The sequence below is a fragment of the Neovison vison genome, chromosome 6 (genome assembly GCF_020171115.1).
Source record: "Neovison vison isolate M4711 chromosome 6, ASM_NN_V1, whole genome shotgun sequence".
In the NCBI taxonomy this organism is placed as follows: domain Eukaryota; kingdom Metazoa; phylum Chordata; class Mammalia; order Carnivora; family Mustelidae; genus Neogale; species Neogale vison.
The window spans coordinates 172557654-172579038 of NC_058096.1; the positions used below are offsets into that span (position 1 = coordinate 172557654).

General features: G+C 48.6%; 1 protein-coding gene across 2 annotated transcripts in view; it reads right to left on the bottom strand.

Annotated features, from left to right (window-relative positions):
* The window catches only part of IRAK2 (interleukin 1 receptor associated kinase 2), a 58104-nt gene that overhangs the window by 32073 nt on the left and 4646 nt on the right, over positions 1-21385 (bottom strand). For both annotated transcript variants that reach the window (XM_044253014.1, XM_044253013.1), the window contains exon 2: positions 17776-17958. In XM_044253014.1, the coding sequence (XP_044108949.1) occupies positions 17776-17958 (183 nt within the window). The remainder of the gene's footprint in view (positions 1-17775; positions 17959-21385) is intronic.

Sequence of the window (21385 nt, forward strand, 5' to 3'; positions counted from 1 at the left end):
AAACTGAGGCCTGAGCAGGTTAAGTGGCCGGCCAAAGATCACACAGCCTGGACAGGCAGGACTGGCCAAAGAAGTCTGGCTGGAGGTTCCCTGGTTCTTGAGAAGAATCCCTTCCCCTTTGCACCAAGGTGAGAAACCCCAAAGGTGGTGTGAGGGCGTATCTACACCGGCTCCCGACCAGCTCCTCAGAGCCTGCATGTAGTCTGTGACACAGCTTCCTCTCGCCTCCCCCACCACTGTCCTGGCATCGTCTTCACAGGCCAGCAGCCGCCTCCATCTGGGGCAGCCTCCAGACCACTACCCAGGCCACATCTTGCTAAAATACAACTCTTGTCTCTTTACTTCCCTGTTTAAAGCCTTTATGAACTCCCACAGTCCAGATGAAGCACACACTCCTCTCCCAGATCCTTGTATCTCCCCATTAACTTCCAGACCAAACCCAAAGTACAGAGCCCTGCATTCAAAGCCCTTCACCATCAGGTGGTCTGGGGTGGACCCATATTTGAGAACCACAGAAACAGGGGCCCTGGAATTCTAGTGCCAGCCTCCATCTTTCTCGCACATGCATCAGGTGGGGCTAGGATGAAACATCTCCAGCCTTTGAGTCTCCCTCTGGTAGCAATTTCTCTAACAGGTAAACTGTGTCTCTCTCGAAACAAAACCCATTGTTACCAAGAGGCCAAGCTTTTCAAACCCAAGCTTTAGGACTAGAATAATAATGCCTAAGAACACATGGCACTACGCTTGTAAGGAACCACAGAGACTGATTTTCACGATAATCTCTGGTGGCTGACAGAACTGTCCGCATTTTATTTTTAAGCACATTGAGGTTCAGATAGGTGAAATGATTTGTCTCCAATCAAACAACTGGTAAGATTCAAAGCTAGGGCTGGTTTCACTGCCCCCACTGGACTGGCTCAGCAGAAGTACTGGGACACCAGTGTTGTGCGCCCCTGAGGCCCCCGAGGCCCCTCTGCAGGTGGCACCACCCCGGGGGCTGCCTGCACAAGTAGAAGAGGGTGGAAACCTGGGAAGAAAGGCTACAGGGAATGCACAAAAGTAGTGAGGAGGCTGAGTGGTGGATGATGGGTGACTTTCTCCTTCCCTGACAATGACTTACTATGATCTCTTAAATGATTGAGCCACCCAGTCACCCAGGCACCCCTTACTATTATCTCTTAAATAAATCGGGGCACCTGGGTGGCTCAATGGATTAAGCCTCTGCCTTCAGCCCAAATCATGATCTCAGGGTAGGGATTGAGCCCCATGTGGGGCTCTCTGCTCAACAGGGAGCCTGCTTCCCCCTCTCCCTCCTCCTGCCTCTCTGTCTACTTGTGCTCTCTCTCTCTCTCTAATAAATAAATAAGATCTTTTAAATAAATATAAAAATAAAATTATCTTATGAAGTAGTAGGGCCACCTGACTGGCTCAGCTGGTGGAGCATGGACCTCTTGATCTTGGGGTGAGTCTGACACCCAGGGTGGGTATAGAGTTTCCTTAAAAATAAAATCTTTTTTTTTAAAGATCTTATTCATTTATTTTAGAGAAAGAGTGAATGCCCAAGTCGGGGCGGTGGGGGGCTGCGCGGAGGGAGAGGCAGGCTCCCTACTGAGCAGAGAGCCCAATGTGGGGCTCAATCCCAGGTCTCCAGGATCATGACCAGAGCCAAGGGCAGACACCCAACTAACTGACTGAGCTACCCAGGTGCCCTAAAAATAAAATCTTAAAAAAAGAAGTAGCAGGGCGCCTGGGTGGCTCAGTGGGTTAAGCTTCAGCTCTGCCTTCAGCTCGAGTCATGGTCTCGAGGTCCTGGGATCCAGCCCCGTATCGGGCTCTCTGCTCAGCGGGAGCCTTCTTCCCCCTTTCTCTGCCTGCCTCTCTGCCTACTTGTGATCTCTCTCTGTCAAATAAATAAATAAAATCTTTAAAAAAAAAAAAAAGAAGTAGCAGAGCTGAACTGTTTAGAGTTCAGGTTCTGGAATGGAAACCAGCTCTGTCGATCTCATACCTCTTTCCCAAGGATTAAGTGACACAGTGTGTATGACCTACTCAGCTCTAACACAGAAACTTCATGGTTGTTGCTATTATATTTTTAAAGTATCAGTTAAGTCTTCAACAGCCCACATATTGAGTGTAAGGAGGGTAGGACGGGAGTCTTTCAGTTTTCATTTAACAAAACTTTGAATTATTCACACTGTTTTTAAATAATTTATTTTATATATTTTTTTATTGTGGTAAAATACGCATGACATAAAATTTACCACCTATGCCATTTTAGTTCAGCGGCCATTACGTCCATTCAGACTGTTGTACAACCATCACTGCCACCCACCTCCAGAACCTTTCCGCTTTCCCAAACTGAACCCTGTCCCCATTAAAAACCAACTTCCCGGGACGTCTGGCTCAGTCAGTTCAGCGTCTGCCTTTGGCTCAGGTCATGATCCCAGGGTTCTGGATTGAGTCTCACATCGGGCTCCCTGCTCAGCGGGGAGCCTTCTTCTCCCTCTGCCTCTTCCTGTGCTCCCCCTGCTTGTGCTCACTCATGTTCTCTCTCTCTGACATATAAATAAATAAAATCTTTAAAAAAAACGAAAAAGAATACTTCCCATCCCTTCCCCCACAACCCCTGGCACCTACCATTCTACTTTCTGTCTCTAGAAATGTGACTGCTCGCTTAAGTTTTTTAACTTGTGTGGGTGTTTTGTTGTTTTGTTTTGACTGTAACAGCAACTAAAAAAATATCTGTGTCTACCCTACCATTGACATGGAAAGGTATTACTACACCATTGAGTGACAACAGAGCTTATAGACCACATAGCCAGTTTTCGGTAAAATATGTGTAACAGTATAGAAGACATCTGTGCATGAAGAGAAAAAGAAGATGAAGAACATACATAAAATGTGAACAGTGATTATTTCTGGGTAACGTGATTATCAGTGATTTTATACTACGTGGTGGGTTGGTGGGTGGATTGGCTTTCTGTTTATTCACAGGGTAGAATTTTTCAACAAAGACCATGCATTGGTTACAAAGTAAAGTATGTTTCCTAAAGACAAAAAAATCAGGAAGCAAGCTAGCTCGCTACAGTAATGACCAGCACTGGGTCTTCCGAGCTAGAGTGAGTAGCTGTTTGCTCTGGGGAATCCATCTGACCCAGATTAGCAAGCAGGCGATCTCTACATTCAGATCTGACTCACTTCTGTTTCTTGCCACCCACTATTTACGATGTGTTCTTGATATTTTCACTACAAGTATTCTCACCACAACCCTGGAAGTAGCAAGGAGGGGACCCGCCCGAGGAAGAAGGTAGAAGAAAGGAGCACTGGGGCAGGAAGTTCAGGGAGGCCAGGGCTGTGGGCAGGACTCCACCCACAGAGGGGACCCCCAGGAGAACACACACTTTATTCCCTCCCATCTGGGGTCCCCAGTCCCTCAGAAGGCTGTCTATGGGCCAAGCTGCTCCCATCCCACCCCCCAGGCCAAGGTCCTTTTGGCCAAAACTGAGAGCCTGTGGGGGGTGGGGGAGTCCTCCCCAGCAGCAGCCATGCAGGTGGGACCCATGGAGTCACACACCTTTGCCTTTTGTGGTGTCATTCCATTTGTTTCACAGGGCCTTGTGCAAAATGACATGGTAAGCAAGCACCGGCTGTGAAAGTGAATTGGTGAGCAGAGTGGGGACAGAGCCACCTACTCCCAGATGGTATGACATGAACCCTGTGCCCCTGCCCCCAAGAGGAAGGGACCACCCCATGCCACTCAGAGTCTCCTCTCTCTGGCCTGGGCCCTCTCCCAACACCCTCCATCCACAAACCACCCTGGGGTGAGAGGACAATCCTGTGTTCCTCAAAGGGCCACCTCAGTGGTGTTCCAAGATATCTGTGTATGGAGCAGAAGGGCCAAGGAGGCTCCTCCATGCAAGGCCAGTGACAGTGACAGCCCCAGCTCCCCTCGCACTGGGTGGGCCAGGCCTGCTGCTGAAGGGGTCCTCAGACTTCAACTTCCCCCAGAGGCCAGGCCCCAACTGAAGGAATGCTCCCAGCTGCACTACTTCCTGGAGGTCCCCCCTGCACCCTGACCTATCTGTGAGCCCAGAAGCACCAGCACCTTCCCCTGTCTGAGGCCTGGCTGAGACCTGGTTTCCTCATTGAGGGGACAGAGGGGGGCGGAGGGTGAACATCCTGGCCTGACCTCACCACAGCAGAGACCTACTACTGCTAGGGACTTTTTTTTACTTCTCTTTCTGCGCAAATCTTCGCCTGTCAGGACGTATGTGGCAGGAACACCGAGGCCACCAGCCCACCTGTGGCTGATCTCTAGGGCCTCCACCCATGTGGGACATAAAAGACCTCATTATGTTTTCATCCTAAGGAAGAGTTCAGCTTTTCTCTTTGCTTTTGTTGTTCTTTCGCAGTGACACACAGTGGCCTACAGCTGGCATGGTGGGTCAAGTGCCAGCACTCAGGGGTGGGGGACCCCACATGGGAAGGGGAGAGCTGTCCTGTGGCCTCACAGCACATTCCAGACTGACACCTACCCTCCACCTAGTCAACCTCTCAGGGTCACATGCGCCACAGAGGTCAGCTGACAGAACCCCACGTCAGGCTTACGGCGACAATCCGATGACAAATTTCAGTTTCCTGTGAAATCCCTGTCTCAGCATACTGGGACCTTTCAGATGTATTTGAGGTATTGACAATAAATAAGAGGTACAGGGATGCCTGGGGGTGCTCAGTCAGTTGAGTGACTGCCTTCGGCTCAGGTCATGATCCCAGGTTCCTGGGATAAAGCCCCCTGTGGTGGGCTCCCTGCTCAGCAAAGAGCCTGCTTCTCCTTCTATCCCTCCCCCTTCTAGTGCTCTCTGGTTTGCTCACTATCTCAGATAAATAGACAAAAGTCTCAAATAAATAAATAAATAAATAAGAGGCAAAACATCTCCACTTGCGTGGAGAAGAAGAAGAAGAAGAAACTTCTCTTCTTGCGTTGCTGATGCCTCGTCCGAGTCAGAAGGTGGGCAGTGGGTCTGGGTGGGCCTCCCTTCCCACCATCAAAACCCAGAGAGGGAGACAACGTAGCTTTTCTACGTTTCATGCCTGGCGACCTGATCTCTCATGGCTGGCCGGATATGATGCCCACTCTTCAGGCTGCCACATCCGCATGCTATTGAAGTAAAAATAGAATATGATGACAGGATGGGGCAAAACGTTAGTGAGAAAGGGCTGTCACAAATATTAAATCTCCCCGCAGGTTTCCTGTCTGCCAAGGGGAGGCTGGCACCATGCTGGGTGATGTCACTCCTACGACCTACAGCTTTATGCTTTTTTCCCCTGAGATTATATTCTCAAAAAGTGATTCTACACACGTCACGTTGATTCCACAGCATCATGAGGTCCAAAAATATAAATTGTAATCATAGAGTAGAACCGAGCATAAGGGTAGGGAAGCTCCCCTCAGTTTCCAGGTCCAGCCACTACTGCTCCCACCTTGTGCCAAGGGCTAGTTCCTTAACCCTGAGAATCATTTGCATCTATCTGTGGAGTCCTGTCCCAGGACTGCCTCGGACTCAGTGGGATAAGATAGGTAAAGCCTCCAGCCCGGGGACGGAGACAGGGCACAGACTATGCAAACAGCCATCCTCTGCCCTCTGTCCCTGCCCAAAACATGCAAAGAAAGAACTTCTGACTCCCAATTTAGGGACTGTGAAGGAAGCATTTGGAGTGAATGGCTATGGTCAGCATTTTTTTAAAAGATTTTATTTATTTATTTGACAGACAGAGATCACAAGTAGGCAAAGAGGCAGGCAGAGAGAGAGGGGGAAGCAGGCTCCCTGCTGAGCAGAGAGCCCAATGCAGGGCTTGATCCCAGGACCCTGGGATCATGACCCGAGCTGAAGGCAGAGGCTTTAACCCACTGAGCCACCCAGGTGCCCTGGTCAGCATTTTAAACACTTGAATGGAAACTGTGACTGTCAGCAGGCAGTGGCACAGTCTCGGAAGGCACCGTGGCTGTGGGGCAAAGTAATAGGGAACCTAGCAGGAAGAGAGGTGCAACCTGCTTCTGCCTGCCTGTGCCATCAGCAACCAACCTTGTCACACACGGGAGGACAGGTAGCTTGGGGTGCCCTCTGCCAAGACTCCCAGGGATGGGGAGGGGTTGCCAGGGTCTGAAGTTTCAGTGGCTGTGAGCAGTGAGGGATGGACATATATGTTCTCAGAAAAATTAAATCAGAGTCTGGATGTTTTTGAAAGTTCCCTGGAGGAACTTTACAGAGGGATAAGATTTGGGTTTCAGGCTTAAGTGTTTGGTTTCTGGCTTTGTCACAGCATTTCACATGCTTTCCATCAGTCGGGGTTGGGTTCCCTGGCCAGGTAACCATTCTGCCTCATGTGACAAGTGAGATGAGGACCCATACCCCAACTCCCATCGAGCAGCCATGAGGATGAAATGAGCAAGCAGGAGACAGTGAAAAGCTATTATTCTTATTTCCTGTGGCTATCATCACCATCCGCAACCACGGGTCAGGCTCTGTCCTAAGTGCTTTCTCATAGGCATGACCTGTTTTTTTCTAAAGATTTTATTTGCAAGTAATCTCTGCATGTAACACAAGGCTCAAATTTATAAGAGTCACATGTTCTAAGGACTGAGCCAGCCAGGCACCTCTATGCATGGCATATTTAATTCAGGAAACACTTGAGCAAAGGGACTCTGTCAATGAGCTCTTTCCTCAGTGAGCACAACCTGGAAATCCCTCCCTCCCTTTACAGCCCTCATGATAAATAGTGATGTAATAATTATATGTGCATTCTTACTCTTCAGCTGACTCATGAGGCTGAAATGGATCCTTCTAGAACAAATAAAAGTGACTCAGCCATAACTAAAGAACCCTGGTGCCAGCTGGCATATCAGTGACAAACATAGCTTTCTGGGCCCTCTTTTTTCCTTCCCCTTTTAATCTCTGGGCTGGACCTTCCTGGATATCCAAAGTCCAACACTGATACACACACACACACACACACACACACACAAACACAGAACAGTCAAAACTCCCAACACAAGCTAGATAAAAATTAAGTAACTCTGAGGAAATAACCTCCTAATGGACCTTCCTAATTACTCTATCTCTGGTTCTCCGTTGGACCTGTACTCTACCAGCTGCTAAAATGATTTACCCTTCCTCATTCATTCATTTATTCATTCAGTCATTGTATTAGCCTCTGAGGATGCCATCCATTAACAAAACTGACATGATGCCAACATTAAACTAGTTAAATAAGAGATTTCTAATTATCAACTGGGAGAAGTTCTCTAGTGAAAACTAACACGCACACAGGGTGGGGAACCTGACAGACTGATTTATACGGCTTAGCCAGGGAAGGCTTCTGAGGGCAGATACCATTTCAGCAGAGACTCAAATGATGGAACGAATTAGCCATGGGAAGATACAAGGAAGTCAGGGAGGAATGAGCCTTCTAAGGATAATATATGCAAAGGTCCTGGGGCAGAAAACAGCTTGGTATATCTCCTCAGATGAAGAATGACTCTAGTGGCTGAGCTGAATGAATGAAGGGGAAAGTGGCACAGATGAGATGAAAGTGCTGGACAAGTGTTAGGCTAAGTGAGAACCCGCAGGCCATGATTAGATAGAACCTCATCATCAACTCCCGTGAACTGAAGTAACCTATAGGCGAGACATTACTTACCAAACAGTCCTTTTCTCCCTCTCATACCCAGTCTCCCTTGCAAGTAAGCTGGGTCCACATGACTGGTTCTGGGCAATGGGTTTTTTTTTTTTTTTAAAGATTTTATTTATTTGTCAGAGAGAAGAGGGAGAGAGAGTGAGCACAGGCAGACAGAATGGCAGGGAGAAGCAGGGTAGAAGCAGGCTCCATGCAGAGCAAGGAGCCCGATGTGGGACTCGATCCCAGGACGTTGGGATCATGACCTGAGCCGAAGGCAGCTGCTTAACCAACTGAGCCACCCAGGCGTCCCAATGGGTTTTAAGCGGAAATGCTACCATCACTCTCTGGAGGAAGCAATGAAGAGCCAGTGAGTCTCCTTTCAGGCCTCTCTTCCCCAGTCACACTGACCCGGGAAGCCATGTGTTCGAGAAGACAGCTCCAAGAACGCAGGAGGCAGCACTGTACTTTCAGAAATTAGTCTGTGTAGGGGGCACCTGGGTGGCTCAGTGGGTTAAGCCTCTGCCTTAGGCTCAGGTCATGATCTCAGAGTCCTGGGATCGAGCCCCACATCGGGCTCTCTGCTCAGCGGGGAGCCTGCTTCCTCCTCTCTCTCTGTCTACCTCTCTGCCTACTTGTGATCTCTCTCGGTTTAATTAATAAATTAATTAATTAAAAAAAGAAATTAGTCTGTGTTGTGTTGAATAACAGAGATTTCAGACTTTATCTGTGACTGCAACATAACCTAGCCTATCCTGGTTAATGGATGATCTCAATGAGTGTTCAAAACTTGCAACACACAGGAGCCTAATTACACTAGTTTAGCACCAAGCAGGGGTTCAGCCAAAGGGAAGCTCCTTTCATTCCAGCTCTCACCTTCCCTCTCTAAAAAATTGGGGACCGATTTAGATGCATTGCGCATATGTTCTGTTCATTTTCACACAACCCCCCAAAATCCCCACAGTGATTAAAGCCTAGCTGTGTTCCAGTGGAGTAACTAATGTGTGGAACGAAAGTCAGGTGACCTGTCCTGAGCCACCAGCACTAACTTTTTTTTTTTAAGATTTTATTTAGTTATTTGACAGAGAGAGCACAAGTGGGCAGAGTGGCAGGCAAAGGGGAAGGAAAAGCTCAGCTCCCCACTGAGCAGAGCCCAACATGGGGCTTGATCCCAGAATCCTGGGATCTGACCTGAGCCAAAGGCAGACACTTAACTAACTGACTGAGCCACCTGGGTGTCCCATCAGCACTAACTTTTTTTTTTTTAATATTTTGTTTATTTATTTGACAGACAGAGATCACAAGTAGGCAGAGAGGCAGGCAGAGAGAGAGAGGAGGAAGCAGGCTCCCCATGGAGCAGAGAGCCCGATGTGGGGCTTGATCCCAGGTCACTGGGATCATGACCTGAGCTGAAGGCAGAGGTTTAACCCACTGAGCCACCCAGGTGCCCCAGCCCTAACTTTTTAAAATCCTCACAACCTCTTATGTTTTGCAGCTTCCCGGTTTATAAGAATAGACAGGGAAATATGTGTACCTATTTTATAGAGGGGAAAAGTGTGACCTGATGCCATCCAGTGACCTACCCCAGTAGGTTTTCAGGTCAAGTAGACCTAGGTCCCCACCCCAGCCCATTACTTACTAACAAGGAGGCTTTCAGCATGTTAGTTAATCTCTGAGCCTCAGTTTCCACATCTATAAAAGGGGAATAATAAGATTTATGAGGTAAGATGTCTACCTGGCACATGTTTAGCACATATTAAGTGCTAAATACAAGTTATAACTAGAACCAAATAGACAGACTCCTGGCCTGGGGGGTCTTGGCCAAACATACTGCCACCTCCGTGGCGATTCTCCAGTGGCCCTGAATTCTAGCCATGCATTGTCATTCCCTAGCTTGAAAAGGGGCAGATATTGGGAAGCCTTCCAAGAGAGCAAAAGTACCAGCCCCATCTGGCCCTTGCAACAGCTCGGGCTCTTTGGGAAAGAGAAAAATTATCTTGTTTCCCTTTAGGCGACAGCCAAAAATTCCCCATTCAGTGACAGCCCAGCTCCAGGAAGGAAATGACTCTGGCTGAGACACCAAACCAAACATTAGAAAACATCAAGGTTGCACAACCAAATGAGACTGTGTGAAAACTGCAAAAGTCAAAAGAAAACTCTCAGGAAGATGGTAGCAGCAGGAGCAAAGATAAAACCCTGGTCACCTCCCAGTCCCTTCACAGATTCCAGAAGCTTCCTGTACTCCTACTCAGAACCTCACAGGCCCCTATTCCACACAGTGGCCAGAACAATGGGCATACTTCAGGCACAAGCCCTCCAAGATCTTCCCTTTCCTCCCTGAGAAAGCAGCCCCTTGACTGCGGCCTGCAGGAACTCAGGTGGCCTGACTCTGCACCATGTCCCCTCGCCAGGCTCAGGCTGCCGCACTGTCCTCCTGCTGAGGCCCCCATGGCCTCCATCTGTGTCCTCAAACATCACCCCTTCCCACCTCTGGGCGTTTGCATGTGCTGTGCCCTCTGCCTAGAAATGATCAGTGGTCCCTCACTCTCTAGTATCACTTGTCCTTCCACCAGAGGCTCAGGTTTTTTTCCTCAGGGAAACTTCCCCAATAAGATCAAATCCTGCCCTCTTCCAGCTCACCACAGCCCTCACCCAGCCCTGTGGGTGGTTACAGTCTCCGTGTCACCCTCCTGTCAGGATGTGTCTCCCACAGTAGACTGCAGGCTCCCTGAGGTCCAGGAGCTCGTCTATATTTTCACTGCCCTGTCCCTAGTACCTAGCAAGTAGGCACTTGAAAAATGTGTCTTTAGTTCATCATTGACTCTCTGGCCCAGCTCCCATGTATCTAACACGCTGTGGGGAGGAAGGGAGCAGAATTTTATCTCACAGGTTAGGAACAGCTGGTTCCTAGTCTTCCACAGCTAGAGCCATCTGATCCTCACCATCAGCAGGCTCAGTTCCTAGACCTGCCTTTGGTGTCATTTCATGAGCTCTACAGCTCAGCAGTGACGATAGCTGACCTGCCTCTGTCTGGGAGCCACAGTTCTGAGACTATGACTTCTGCCTTGATCCCTGCTCCTGCGCATATAAGATCCTAAAACTTAGACTCTGGAGCCTGGCACATAGTCCCCTCCTAAGCCAGATAGTCTGGAAAAGTCCCTTTCAGGAGTAGGACCTTCATGTTTTAAGCCCCAGGGTGATGATTAGTCCTGGTCCCCTGCGTTAGACTCATCTGATGCTGAATGCTGGCCGGACCCTAAAAATCTGTCCCCGATCCCCCAATCTCTCCATCATGAAGCTCCCTTGAAATGCCCAGCAATGTCACCATGGTCACCATTTCACTAGAGCAGTGATGCCCAGAGTGTGTTGGTTGGTTCTGTGGGACTATTTATAAGCATCAAACGAAAAGGGGTTCCACAATCAAATGGAATCAAATGGAAAACACTGGCCCAAATAGATCTCTTTGCTGCAGGACTTATCAGAGCCTTAATACAATGGTTTGCATTATGACTCTCCAAGGGTAGGGGGCACTGATAGAGCATACAGGATCTCCCAAGTTTAGTTATTCATGAACCCTTGGTTTGTAGGGGGCATATCTTGCTGGAGCACTCTTCTGAGGCACATGGTTTGGGAAATACTCCTATAGACTATGATTCACCATGCAGATGCCTTAAACACACATTACTTTCCCCATCGCAAGACATCTGTCAACCAGGACACGGAGACATCATTCCCCTTCCCGTCCTGATCCAGAGATTAGGGTTTCATCCAAGACCCAGTTCTTCCCTGTGGGTTTAGCATAGCCTAGAGCTGTGACAACATTCACGGAGGACTATTTTACACCTGGCCTTCGCCCAAAGCTGGAGGATGAAAGTAGAGAGAATGGGGTACAAAAGGGCCAGAGAAAGGACAATACCATCTTACAAAGGGGAGAATCAACAGGCATTGCCTAGAGCTGAACGGAAAAAGAATCAGAAATGTAAGGATGTTAGTTCAATATTGCAAAAGCAATCTACAGAGGAACTAAAAATTGTGATACAAACGTACTAGAAAGGGAGAGGAACTGTGTATAAGCCAAGTCCTCTTCTTCTAGGAAATTAGTGGTTAATATTCAAATTAATAAATATGAAAAGGACAGTATAAGCACCTTATTTAGAGGTAGTACTAGTATGGCAGAAAATTGTCCCCGTCTTCCTACATTCTAGAAGTTTTAGCTAGACATATGGCTGCCTGACTAAAAAACTATATTTTCCAGACCAGCAGGAAGTTAACTGTGAAAGCCCAGGTGCCCTCTGGAAGGAAAGCCTCTCTTCAGTTCCCACTTCAGATTAGGCCACAGAGAATAATGAACAGGAAAGCTCCCCCTGCCTCAAAACCTGCCCTCACACCTCAGCCCACGTGTTAAAACACAGACTTAGGGCCCCACCACCCCTGGAGTTTCTGAATCAACAAATGAGGCGAGACCCAAGAATTTGCATCTCTAACAAGCTCAAGATGATGCTGATGCTTAGAAGTCTGGGGACCGCCTTGATCTACTGAGAACAAGGGGGTGCAGACAGATGGAGCAAACAGCTTACTCCCCTGGCCGGGAGGGACCTTGACAACTGCTACCCAGCCAGATCTGTCAACTGTCAACATGAGTGACTACAGCATGTTTCTCATTTCAAATGGGAGAGTTCTGATTGCGGCTTCCTGTTCAGATACCAACACAAGGTTCTGGGTGTGCTGGGGGAAGGGTAGCAGATAAGTTCTCTTTGGTGGAGAGCTACTGGACCATAGGGGGCTGATCCCGAAGACAACATGTCACCCCAGATCCTGGGCCTTTACCTAAAGGAAGAAACTGATTAGGACCTCTGGCCTGCCTCCCTTGGGGAAAGGGTGAGAATGTTTTAGGCGTGAGAAGACAGCTGTATGTGGATATTTGGGTGGCCCAAAGGGAGAATTATAAGGAGACTCTTGTCCCTCCAATATTTATTCCCTCCTTCTCTAGTGTAATAGAAGCTTTTGTTGTGCACATAATACCCCAGCTACAGATTACATTTCCCAGCCCCCCCTGCAACTAGGTGCCATCACGTGACTAGGTCCTGGCCAATGGCTTGGAAGGCAAGTTAGGCGTGCAACTTGCCTTCCAAGCCTTCTGTGCCAGCTGGAGATGCATGTGAGGCTCAGAGTAGTCCTGTCAGGTGGGAGGGGCAGCCAGGGGTCCAAGACAGTAGAGCATTACAAAAAAACAAAACAAAACACAACCCAAAAAATCTGATCCTTGATACCATGATGCTGCCCATTCAGTCTTGGGCAGTTTGGACTGTCAGGAGAGGGAAATAAAGGTCTGTCTTATCTAAAATGTCACTGCCATCTTCCCTTAGTAACAGGAGTGAAACAAAAATGTTAATATAGGGGCGCCTGGGTGGCTCAGTGGGTTAAGCCGCTGCCTTCGGCTCAGGACATGATCTCGGGGTCCTGGGATCGAGCCCCACATCGGGCTCTCTGCTCAGTGGGGAGCCTGCTTCCCCCCGTCTCTCTGCCTGCCTCTGCCTACTTGTGATCTCTCTCTCTCTCTCTCTCTCTCTGTCAAATAAATAAGTAAATAAATAATCTTAAAAAAAATGTTAATATAGACAAGTGCCAAGAAATGGCTCAAAGAATAAAAAGGGGTTGAACCTGGCACACAGATATGCCGGAGGAATGGGTGTTTGGGTAGAAAGCCTTTCTGTGCTAATTTATTCTAATTCCTGTAACATTTCATGTTAGGAGTGTGACAAACAGAGTAACAGTGGTCTTGGCAATGAGGCCCAAGAAAATAGGAACAGACACCCACAGACCCAACTCTTTACACAACCGTACCAGTAGCCAGCCCCAGGACTTGATTTCAAGAGACCAGATACAGTGTGGTTCCCAGCAGATCCCACTCCCCACCTTTCAGCTCAAGCACTGTCTTCAGATGGCCTCTGTCAAATGCAAATATATTATCTGGAGATGCAAGTCTCTGAGGAAGCCAGTTTATATCTAGGACCTCTTATGTGTGTGGTTTTCAAGCACATTTAATCCAATCTCTTCTTTTTTTTTTAATTATTAAAGTCAATTAATTAACATCTAGTGTATTATCAGCTTCAGAGGTAGAGTTCAGTGAGTCATCAGCTGTATATAATACCCAGTGCTCATTCCATCCCGTGCCCTCCTTAATGCCCACCCACCTTCTCCATCAAATCTATCCTTAAAGCTCTTTAAGAAGTGGTAGGCAGGGGCACCTGGTTGGCTCAGTCAGTTGGGCGTCTGCCTTCGACTCACACCATAATCCCAGGGTCCTGGGATCAAGCTCCAAGTCGGGCCCCCTGCTTGGCGGGAAGCCTACTTCTCCCTCTCCCACTCCCCCAGCCTGTGTTCCCTCTCTCACTGTCTCTCTGTCAAATAAATAGAATCTTTAACAAAAAAAAAAGAAGAAGAAGAAGAAAAAGAAGAAGCAGTAGGCAGAAGTCGGATTCTCAAACTGGAAGCAGCTGAGCGAGTTCGTAAACTATCTCCTACAAGTTAATGAAAAATAAGGTTTAAGTAATGTTACAGTGAAGGAAGAGGAAACAGCTTTGAGTAGTTGGACTACAGAAACTGAAAATGCTTCCACAAAGGGGCAGAGATATATGGTATTTTTTTTTTTAAACTAAGGAAAACAACAAGCTACAGAAAGGGGAAGTGTCCTGCATGGGGACAGAAAGCAATAGTAAGAACACAACCAGGCTCTCAGAAGAACAGCCAGGGGATTTGTGGATGTGGGAACAAGCCTTAGTCTCTCTTCCTCAGGCAAATTTAATCAGCGAGAAGGGGGATTGGGGGCGGTGGAGAGGTTTGGGGAACAAAGGTAGACTCGCATAGGCCTGACCAGTTGGAGGCTGCTGGACCTGGACAGCAGGGATCTAAAATGAGAAGCTGACAGAAAAACTATCACTGTTGTCTGGAAGTCCAAAGAGGTTTCTGTGAGAAAGGTTAAGAACAAGGGTGCTGGATCCAGACACACCTGGAAGCACCCTCCATCTCTACATGTGACCAGACTTGCACCCTTGGGGGAGTCACAGAGCCATTCTCGGCCTCCATCTCCCCATTAAAGCGCCCACCTCAAGGCGCTGTTGGGAGAAGACTGGCACATTGAAAGTGCTCAGTCACTGCGAGCTTAAAACCAACTGTCACGCTGCCATGAATGTGTCTCTTTGAAGTTGGCACTATACTGTTTGTTGACCTCAAATCGTTAAGAACATGTTCCAGATTAGTCAACTGCCAGGTTGACGTCAGTGGCAAGTTGCTATGTCCAACCAGAGGCCTTTCCCAATCCCTGGTACTTGTCTGCTTTTGGGGCTTGGGACATCCCTTCAGCATCCCATCCCAGCCACCCAGGAAGAGACCAAACCAGGGTGTGCTGTAGACCCTGACCCGCCTGCCCAGTCCCCCAAACAGATCGGGCTGGAAACCTGGGCCCCTGGATCCTACTGCACTTGTTCCTGTGGCATTACTCCTCCCCCTCCAGCAGCCCCCTCCCTCCTTGCCTCTTTTCCAGCCCATTAGGAGTCTATCATTGATTCTCAAAATGTGAAAAATATTTGGGGTTCGATGCTAATTGTCTCTCCCCATCTTCCAGTGCCAGGCTCTGGGGAGGCAGAGACACCAGGGGTCTGCACACGGCTAAACAGGGTGGCTGCCGGTCACACCAGCCGACAAGGTACAAGGGATGATGGGGGGGCCACAGCACCATGAGTGTCCAAAGGGGGCTCTGACGTCACCCTGCCCACCTCCAATGGACAAGGAGGGGAGACGGAAGTCCAGGGAAAGGGAGGGACCTTCCAGGTAACAGCGAGGGCTGTGCCATGCCACCTCACCATGTTCTGGAAAAACCACAGGTGCCCCCTAGCTGCCCCAGGGACCCCCAGCTGACCAGGATGAGGACCTGGCCTCAGGGGGAGATGTGACGGGAGGGATCTGTCCTGTCAGACAGGACTGAAGGGAACCCTCTCAGGACAGAAGGGCTGGTGGGGTAGAGAGGGGTTTCAGGAAGTTCCAGCGTGGTTGGGGGGCTGGGGGCTGAGCAGACCATCCCTCCCCCGTCTGAGAATACAGTGAGCTTGGCGAGGCAGCCAGGCGGGAACAGAGGCTGCAGAAGTTTAGGGGTAGTCTTGTCTGGAGATGTGCCCACTCCTGACTTAGAGATTACACTGCTGGTGTTGCAGGTGTTAGGCCGAGTCTCACACCAATGCGTCAGTCCCCTCCATGTGAACAGGATCCTCCTTCTCCATAACCTGCCCCCAAACACAGACTCTTGCCACCAGAGGAACTGTCCTTCATTTAATGAGATGGTGGCATGGGGGGGAAAGCCTGGCATCCCCGGATACCCTAATCCCAGACAGTAGCTAAGTGGCTAAGGGCAAGAGGCAGTCCTGCTCCTGCATTGGCCTTCTATGCCCAATGTGATCTACCCTATGGTGCCCCTGAAAGCCTGGTTTGGGTTTCATCTCTAGACTCCCCCCACCTGCAGAGCCACCCCAATGTCCCCTGTTCTCCTGACATCTCTGAGAGGGGAGCCCTCTAAGCCCCCATCTCTCAGTTCCTTGCTTTAGATCCTACCTCCCCTCCTCCTGGAAGCCCTCCATGATTCCAAAAGGCCTGAGGTACAATCAGGAAAGTGCTCAGTCTGGGTCTATTGATTCAGCCACGTTATTCCCAGCTCAGGAATCTCAGACAAAACAACATCAGGGCCCACACTGGATCTTCTTCAGGTCTGCAGGGCTCAGAATGTACTGCTCTCTACCTCCCACACTAGCTCTATGCTGATTCCATCAAAGCCCCAAGCTTCCCTGGGCTCTCTTACCTCAACTCTTCACATGGCTATCTTCTTTCCATTCCTCCGATTTTACCTCCTCAAACTGCCCTTCTGTAACTAACATGTTCTAGGAGGTTCTCCTACCTGGTTCCTCCAACCCATTATTTTTATTTATTTTCTGGCCTATTGACGATACCTTCATAAGACTATCTCCTCCATGAAGGCAAAGGACCTTTTGCTTTATCCATCACTGTATTCTAGAAACAAGGACAGCACTAGACACTGGGCAAGTGTTCAGAAAGTACCTAAGAAAAGACACGCTTGCCGCCCCCCTACTGAAGGGGTCTTTTTGTGGGAAGGGAGGCCTAGGTGGGAGTAACCCTAACCCACCCTACCTTCTGCTGAGCACTGGCTGAACACCAAGCACTTGACATAACTCTACTTCTGCAGCTTTACAGCCTCTCCTCATGGTAGCGAGCAATTACTACCTGCTAGATATGTTCCCACCATTGTTGTAAAAGTGACAGGAGCGTGACTTAGTAATACTGATACTGATATTAGTCAAAACTTCAAATACACAAACTTTCAACCCAGCTATTCCAATGCTAAAAAAAATTATTGTCCAGCTAGACTTACATCGTGCAAAGAGAGTGCATACGTCTAAGGGTACAATACTGTGTCCACGAGAAAACTAAGAAGCAAGCTGAACACCTACCAGCAGCACTGAGGTAAATAAATCAGGGCATGTCTGTCAAAGGAACACAATGCAGTTGTTAGAGAAAGTTCTAATGAGGCACCTGGGTGGCTCAGTCAGTTAAGCATCCAACTCTTGGTGTCAGCTCAGGTCATGATCTCAGGGTCCTGAGATCTAGCTCCACAACAGGCTACACACTGGGCACGTAGCCTGCTTATAATTCTCTCTCTTTCTTTGTCCTTCTACCCCTCTCCCTCTCTAAACAATAAATAAATAAATAAATAAATAATCATTTTTATCATAGAGTTTTTGGGATTTTTTTATGTAGAGCTTTTTTTTCATCATTATTTCTTTCTTTATTTTTGGAAGAGAGAAGCAGAATCAAAAAGGTACGAGAGAACTCAGAGTCAAGTCTGTCACCAACAGCTTGATCTGTGGCCACGAAGCCCCTCTCCCACAGGGAACCACCGTTACAGATTTCTTAGTTAGATAATAAATTCTTTCATTTAAATTTTTTTCTAAGATGAAGATAAGTTTCGAGGAGCCAGAACAGCTCAGGCTGAAACCAGCTCCTGGGCGGCTGCCCGGGGCCACCGTGGTCACTCACAGTTCAGAACGATCTGGGCGGCACGGTAGAGCTGCAGGCGGCACAGGAGGTCCACCAGCTGCTGGACGGTGGCCTGCCGCATGCCCCACCACCACAGCAGCTCCCGAGTGATGCTCACGCCCTGCACCCGCTCCATTGACTTGATCTTCCGCAGCTGCGTCAGGTCTGTGATCACGTAGGAGGCTGGAAGGCAATTCAGAGCTCTGCTTAGCATCAGGAAGGCAATGCCTCCACCAGAGGGTCCCCAGGCTGGCTGGCTTCCTCTGCAGTACTTTCTCGCTCACCCCCTCATCACACCTGAAATTCCTTCCACCTTTAGCAGTCCAAAGAAGGGTACTGATTCCACCTGATACCGTGGGACTGGCACATCAGCTACACTTACTTCATGGCCACATGAAACAGGAGAAAGCCCACTGGACCACAGGGTCAGGGCCTGGCAGCTTTAGATGCTTACTTGCTATGGGTAAGGCTTTTCACCCGTGGGAGCCTCAGTTTCCTTGACTGTAGGTGGGGAGGGAATGGAACTTCTCTTCCCTCCCCTCTGAGACTAGAAGCTCCATGTGAACAGGGAGTTTTATCTGTCTATTCACTGGTAGGTCCCCAGAACAGGGATCAACACCTGGCACAGAGTGGGGGCAAGGCCAGGCCGAGGGTGAAGTAAAGGAGGCACTTAAGAGGCAAAATTTAAGGAGGGTCTCACTCTCAGAGCTGATCCTGCACTCTCAGAAGCTGGAGAGTAGGTGCCTCCTTAAATTCTGCCCTGGGCATCTCATTCTCCCCACCCCTAGGTCCTAGTCCTTGCTGGGAGAAATGAATGAATGAATGAACAAATGAAGGAACTAATGAACGAACGTAGGATCCTACAGCATCCTCACAGAACTGTCACAGGGATCAAGAGAGCCCTTGCACCTAAAAGCGCTTTGCCAAATCTGAAACACTATGAGATTTGCAGGGGGCTCCCGCTGGCAATACTAAATATAATACATTCGTCCTTTGCATTTTTCATTATAAAATGAATGGTTGTTCGCTAAAGAAAACTTGGAAAAATGAAGGGGAGAAGACCCCAGTTAAGCAAGTTACACAGCATCCCACCAGGGTACTTTCCCTTGCCCAAACTCTCCTCTCCCCTCCACAGAGCATCGGTTCTGGGCGCAGCTGTTGCCGCCGTGAGCTTCTGCAGCCTGCTCTCATTTATTAACGTTAAACCAGAAGCATTCCCGAGTTGTTACTGCTCTTCCTAAATGGCATTTTGAATGGTCACGTGCGTTCCACTGAATTTACTGAAGTGAAGGAGACTTTTTTTTTCTTAACTAGGAATAAAAGAATCGCACTTCAGATCCAGAATTTCAGAAATCATGAAACAGGAATCCATGTGAACATCAAGTCATTCATTCATTCAGCAGAATAGTTACTAGCACTTCTGTGCTAGAGCCTGTCACAAGCCCTAGAGGTACTGCGGCAGGTAAGCCAGAAACCCATGGAGATTTCTGTTTGAAAAATACAAATGTGGGGCGCCTGGGTGGCTCAGTGGGTTAAAGCCTCTGCCTTCAGCTTGGGTCATGATCCTAGGGTCCTGGGATTGAGCCCCACATGGAGCCCCGCATGGGGCTCTCTGCTCGGCAGGGAGTCTGCTTCCCACCCTCTCTCTGCCTTCCTCTCTGTCTACTTGTAATTACTGTCTGTCAAATAAATAAATAAAATCTAAAAAAAAAAAATACAAACGTAAGTTAACAGAGTGGGGAAGAGAAGGCAAGTGATCAAGCCTAGGACCGTATCACAAAGGGCCTCAAAGGCCAGGCTATAGCCTTTGGACTCGCTCCTTAGGGCCACAGATACTACGGAAGAGCTCAGAGCCAGGGAGTGACAGGATCCCATTGTCTAAGCCCCATCCTCTGGAGAAATGGGGATGATTGGGACAGCCTCCTGAATAGAGAAAGCCTGTTAGGAATGGAAAGTTCTCAGTTACAACTTTAGTCACTGGAAACCCCAGGCCAGATTCCTGGTCAGTGGGAAGTGATGTCAGCAGGGTCAGGGGCTGCTTCCAGCAGCTTAGAGAAAAGAGTGGAAGGAAGAGGAAGGAACACCTCCCCCGCACCCTCTCCCTACACCCCTTCTCTGCACGCCAGGCTGTTCACTGGCACACCTCCCACACTTCAGAGGCAGAGTGAGGTAATGGGAAAAACAGAAGCCCTGGTGTGATGTTCCACCCACCCTGTTGTGGGAATGCACTCTCCTTACAGGCAACAGGACAGTAGAGAAGTAGGAACTAAGCCCTGAGGTGCCTCGTGGTTCATGCACTCCCATGACAGTGATGGAGCTTAAGGCAGCAACCCACCAACATTTAACCAGACCCTTAAAACAGGGTCAAGACAAGATAGAGATCTGGAAGGAATGAGTCACTGCCACGGACACTGCGAAGTTCCTAGTTCTTTTCTCAACACACACAAGAAATACCTGATGATCACAGAAGATCTGTCTAACAGGACAAAAATCAAAGTCCCCATGATCATCCCACTTGGAGGAACCCAAGACAAGCACTGGTCATACTTTTTCTTCTATTCTTTCAGGCTTTTCTACAGATGTAAAAATACATACTTATGGGATGCCTGGGTGGGTCAGTTGGTTAAGCATCTGCCTTTGGCTAGGTCACGATTCCAGGGTCCTGGAATCGAGTACCACATTGAGCTCCTTTCTCAGTGGGGAGCCTGCTTCTCACTCTAACCTGCTTTGCCTGCTGCTCCCCATGCTTATGCTCTCTCACTCTCTAACAAATAAATAAAATCTTTAAAAAAAAATCCTTCTATCAGCAGGAAAGCATAATGGTGGTTCGTGACCCAGATTTTGGATTCTTGAGGCCTGGAATCCTATTCTGCTACTTACTTGCTGTGTACTGGGGGAGGGCCCTTCACCATTCCCTATGCCTCATTGTCCTTATCTGCCAATGTGGATAACAACTGAACCTCAGAAGTTGTTGTGAGGATCCGACTGGTTACATATACAGGTGTACTTGGAATAGTGCTTCATACATAGAAAGTGTCACATAATCATTAGCTGTAATTATTAAGCCAACTTCACTCTATGAAAACACTGTTTTTGTTCCTTTTTGTTGCCACGACATGGGACCATCCCTCCAGGTCTGAGTCCCTGAATCCTGCATGAGCTCACCTGAGAGTAGAAAATCTTGCCCATGTTCAAAGCCTTCTGGAACAGACACAGCCTCCTGAAATAACCCACCCTACGGCCAAATGACCCTTGTCAGGACTAATGTGTCTCCTCCCTGGCTAAGAGAAAGAGAAAACACTAAGGAACTTCCACATATCATGTCCCCTAAGCCTCTCAGCAACTCACCCCTGTTTTATAGATGAGGACATGAAAGGCTCAGAGAGAGGCAGTCACTTGCCCAAAATCACACAGCCTGACAGGGACAAAGCAGGGCTATGCACAAAGGCTAGCACAATAAAGGAACCCATACCTCTTCGTCCCCTGGAATACATCTGGGTGGTGGAAGCTGTAGGGAGCCCATTTTCCCCCAGGGGCAAAATGGATGCAGCCCTGATCAGAAGGAAATGAATGGGAAGCAGCCATAGTATCTGCCAACAGCTGTCAGATC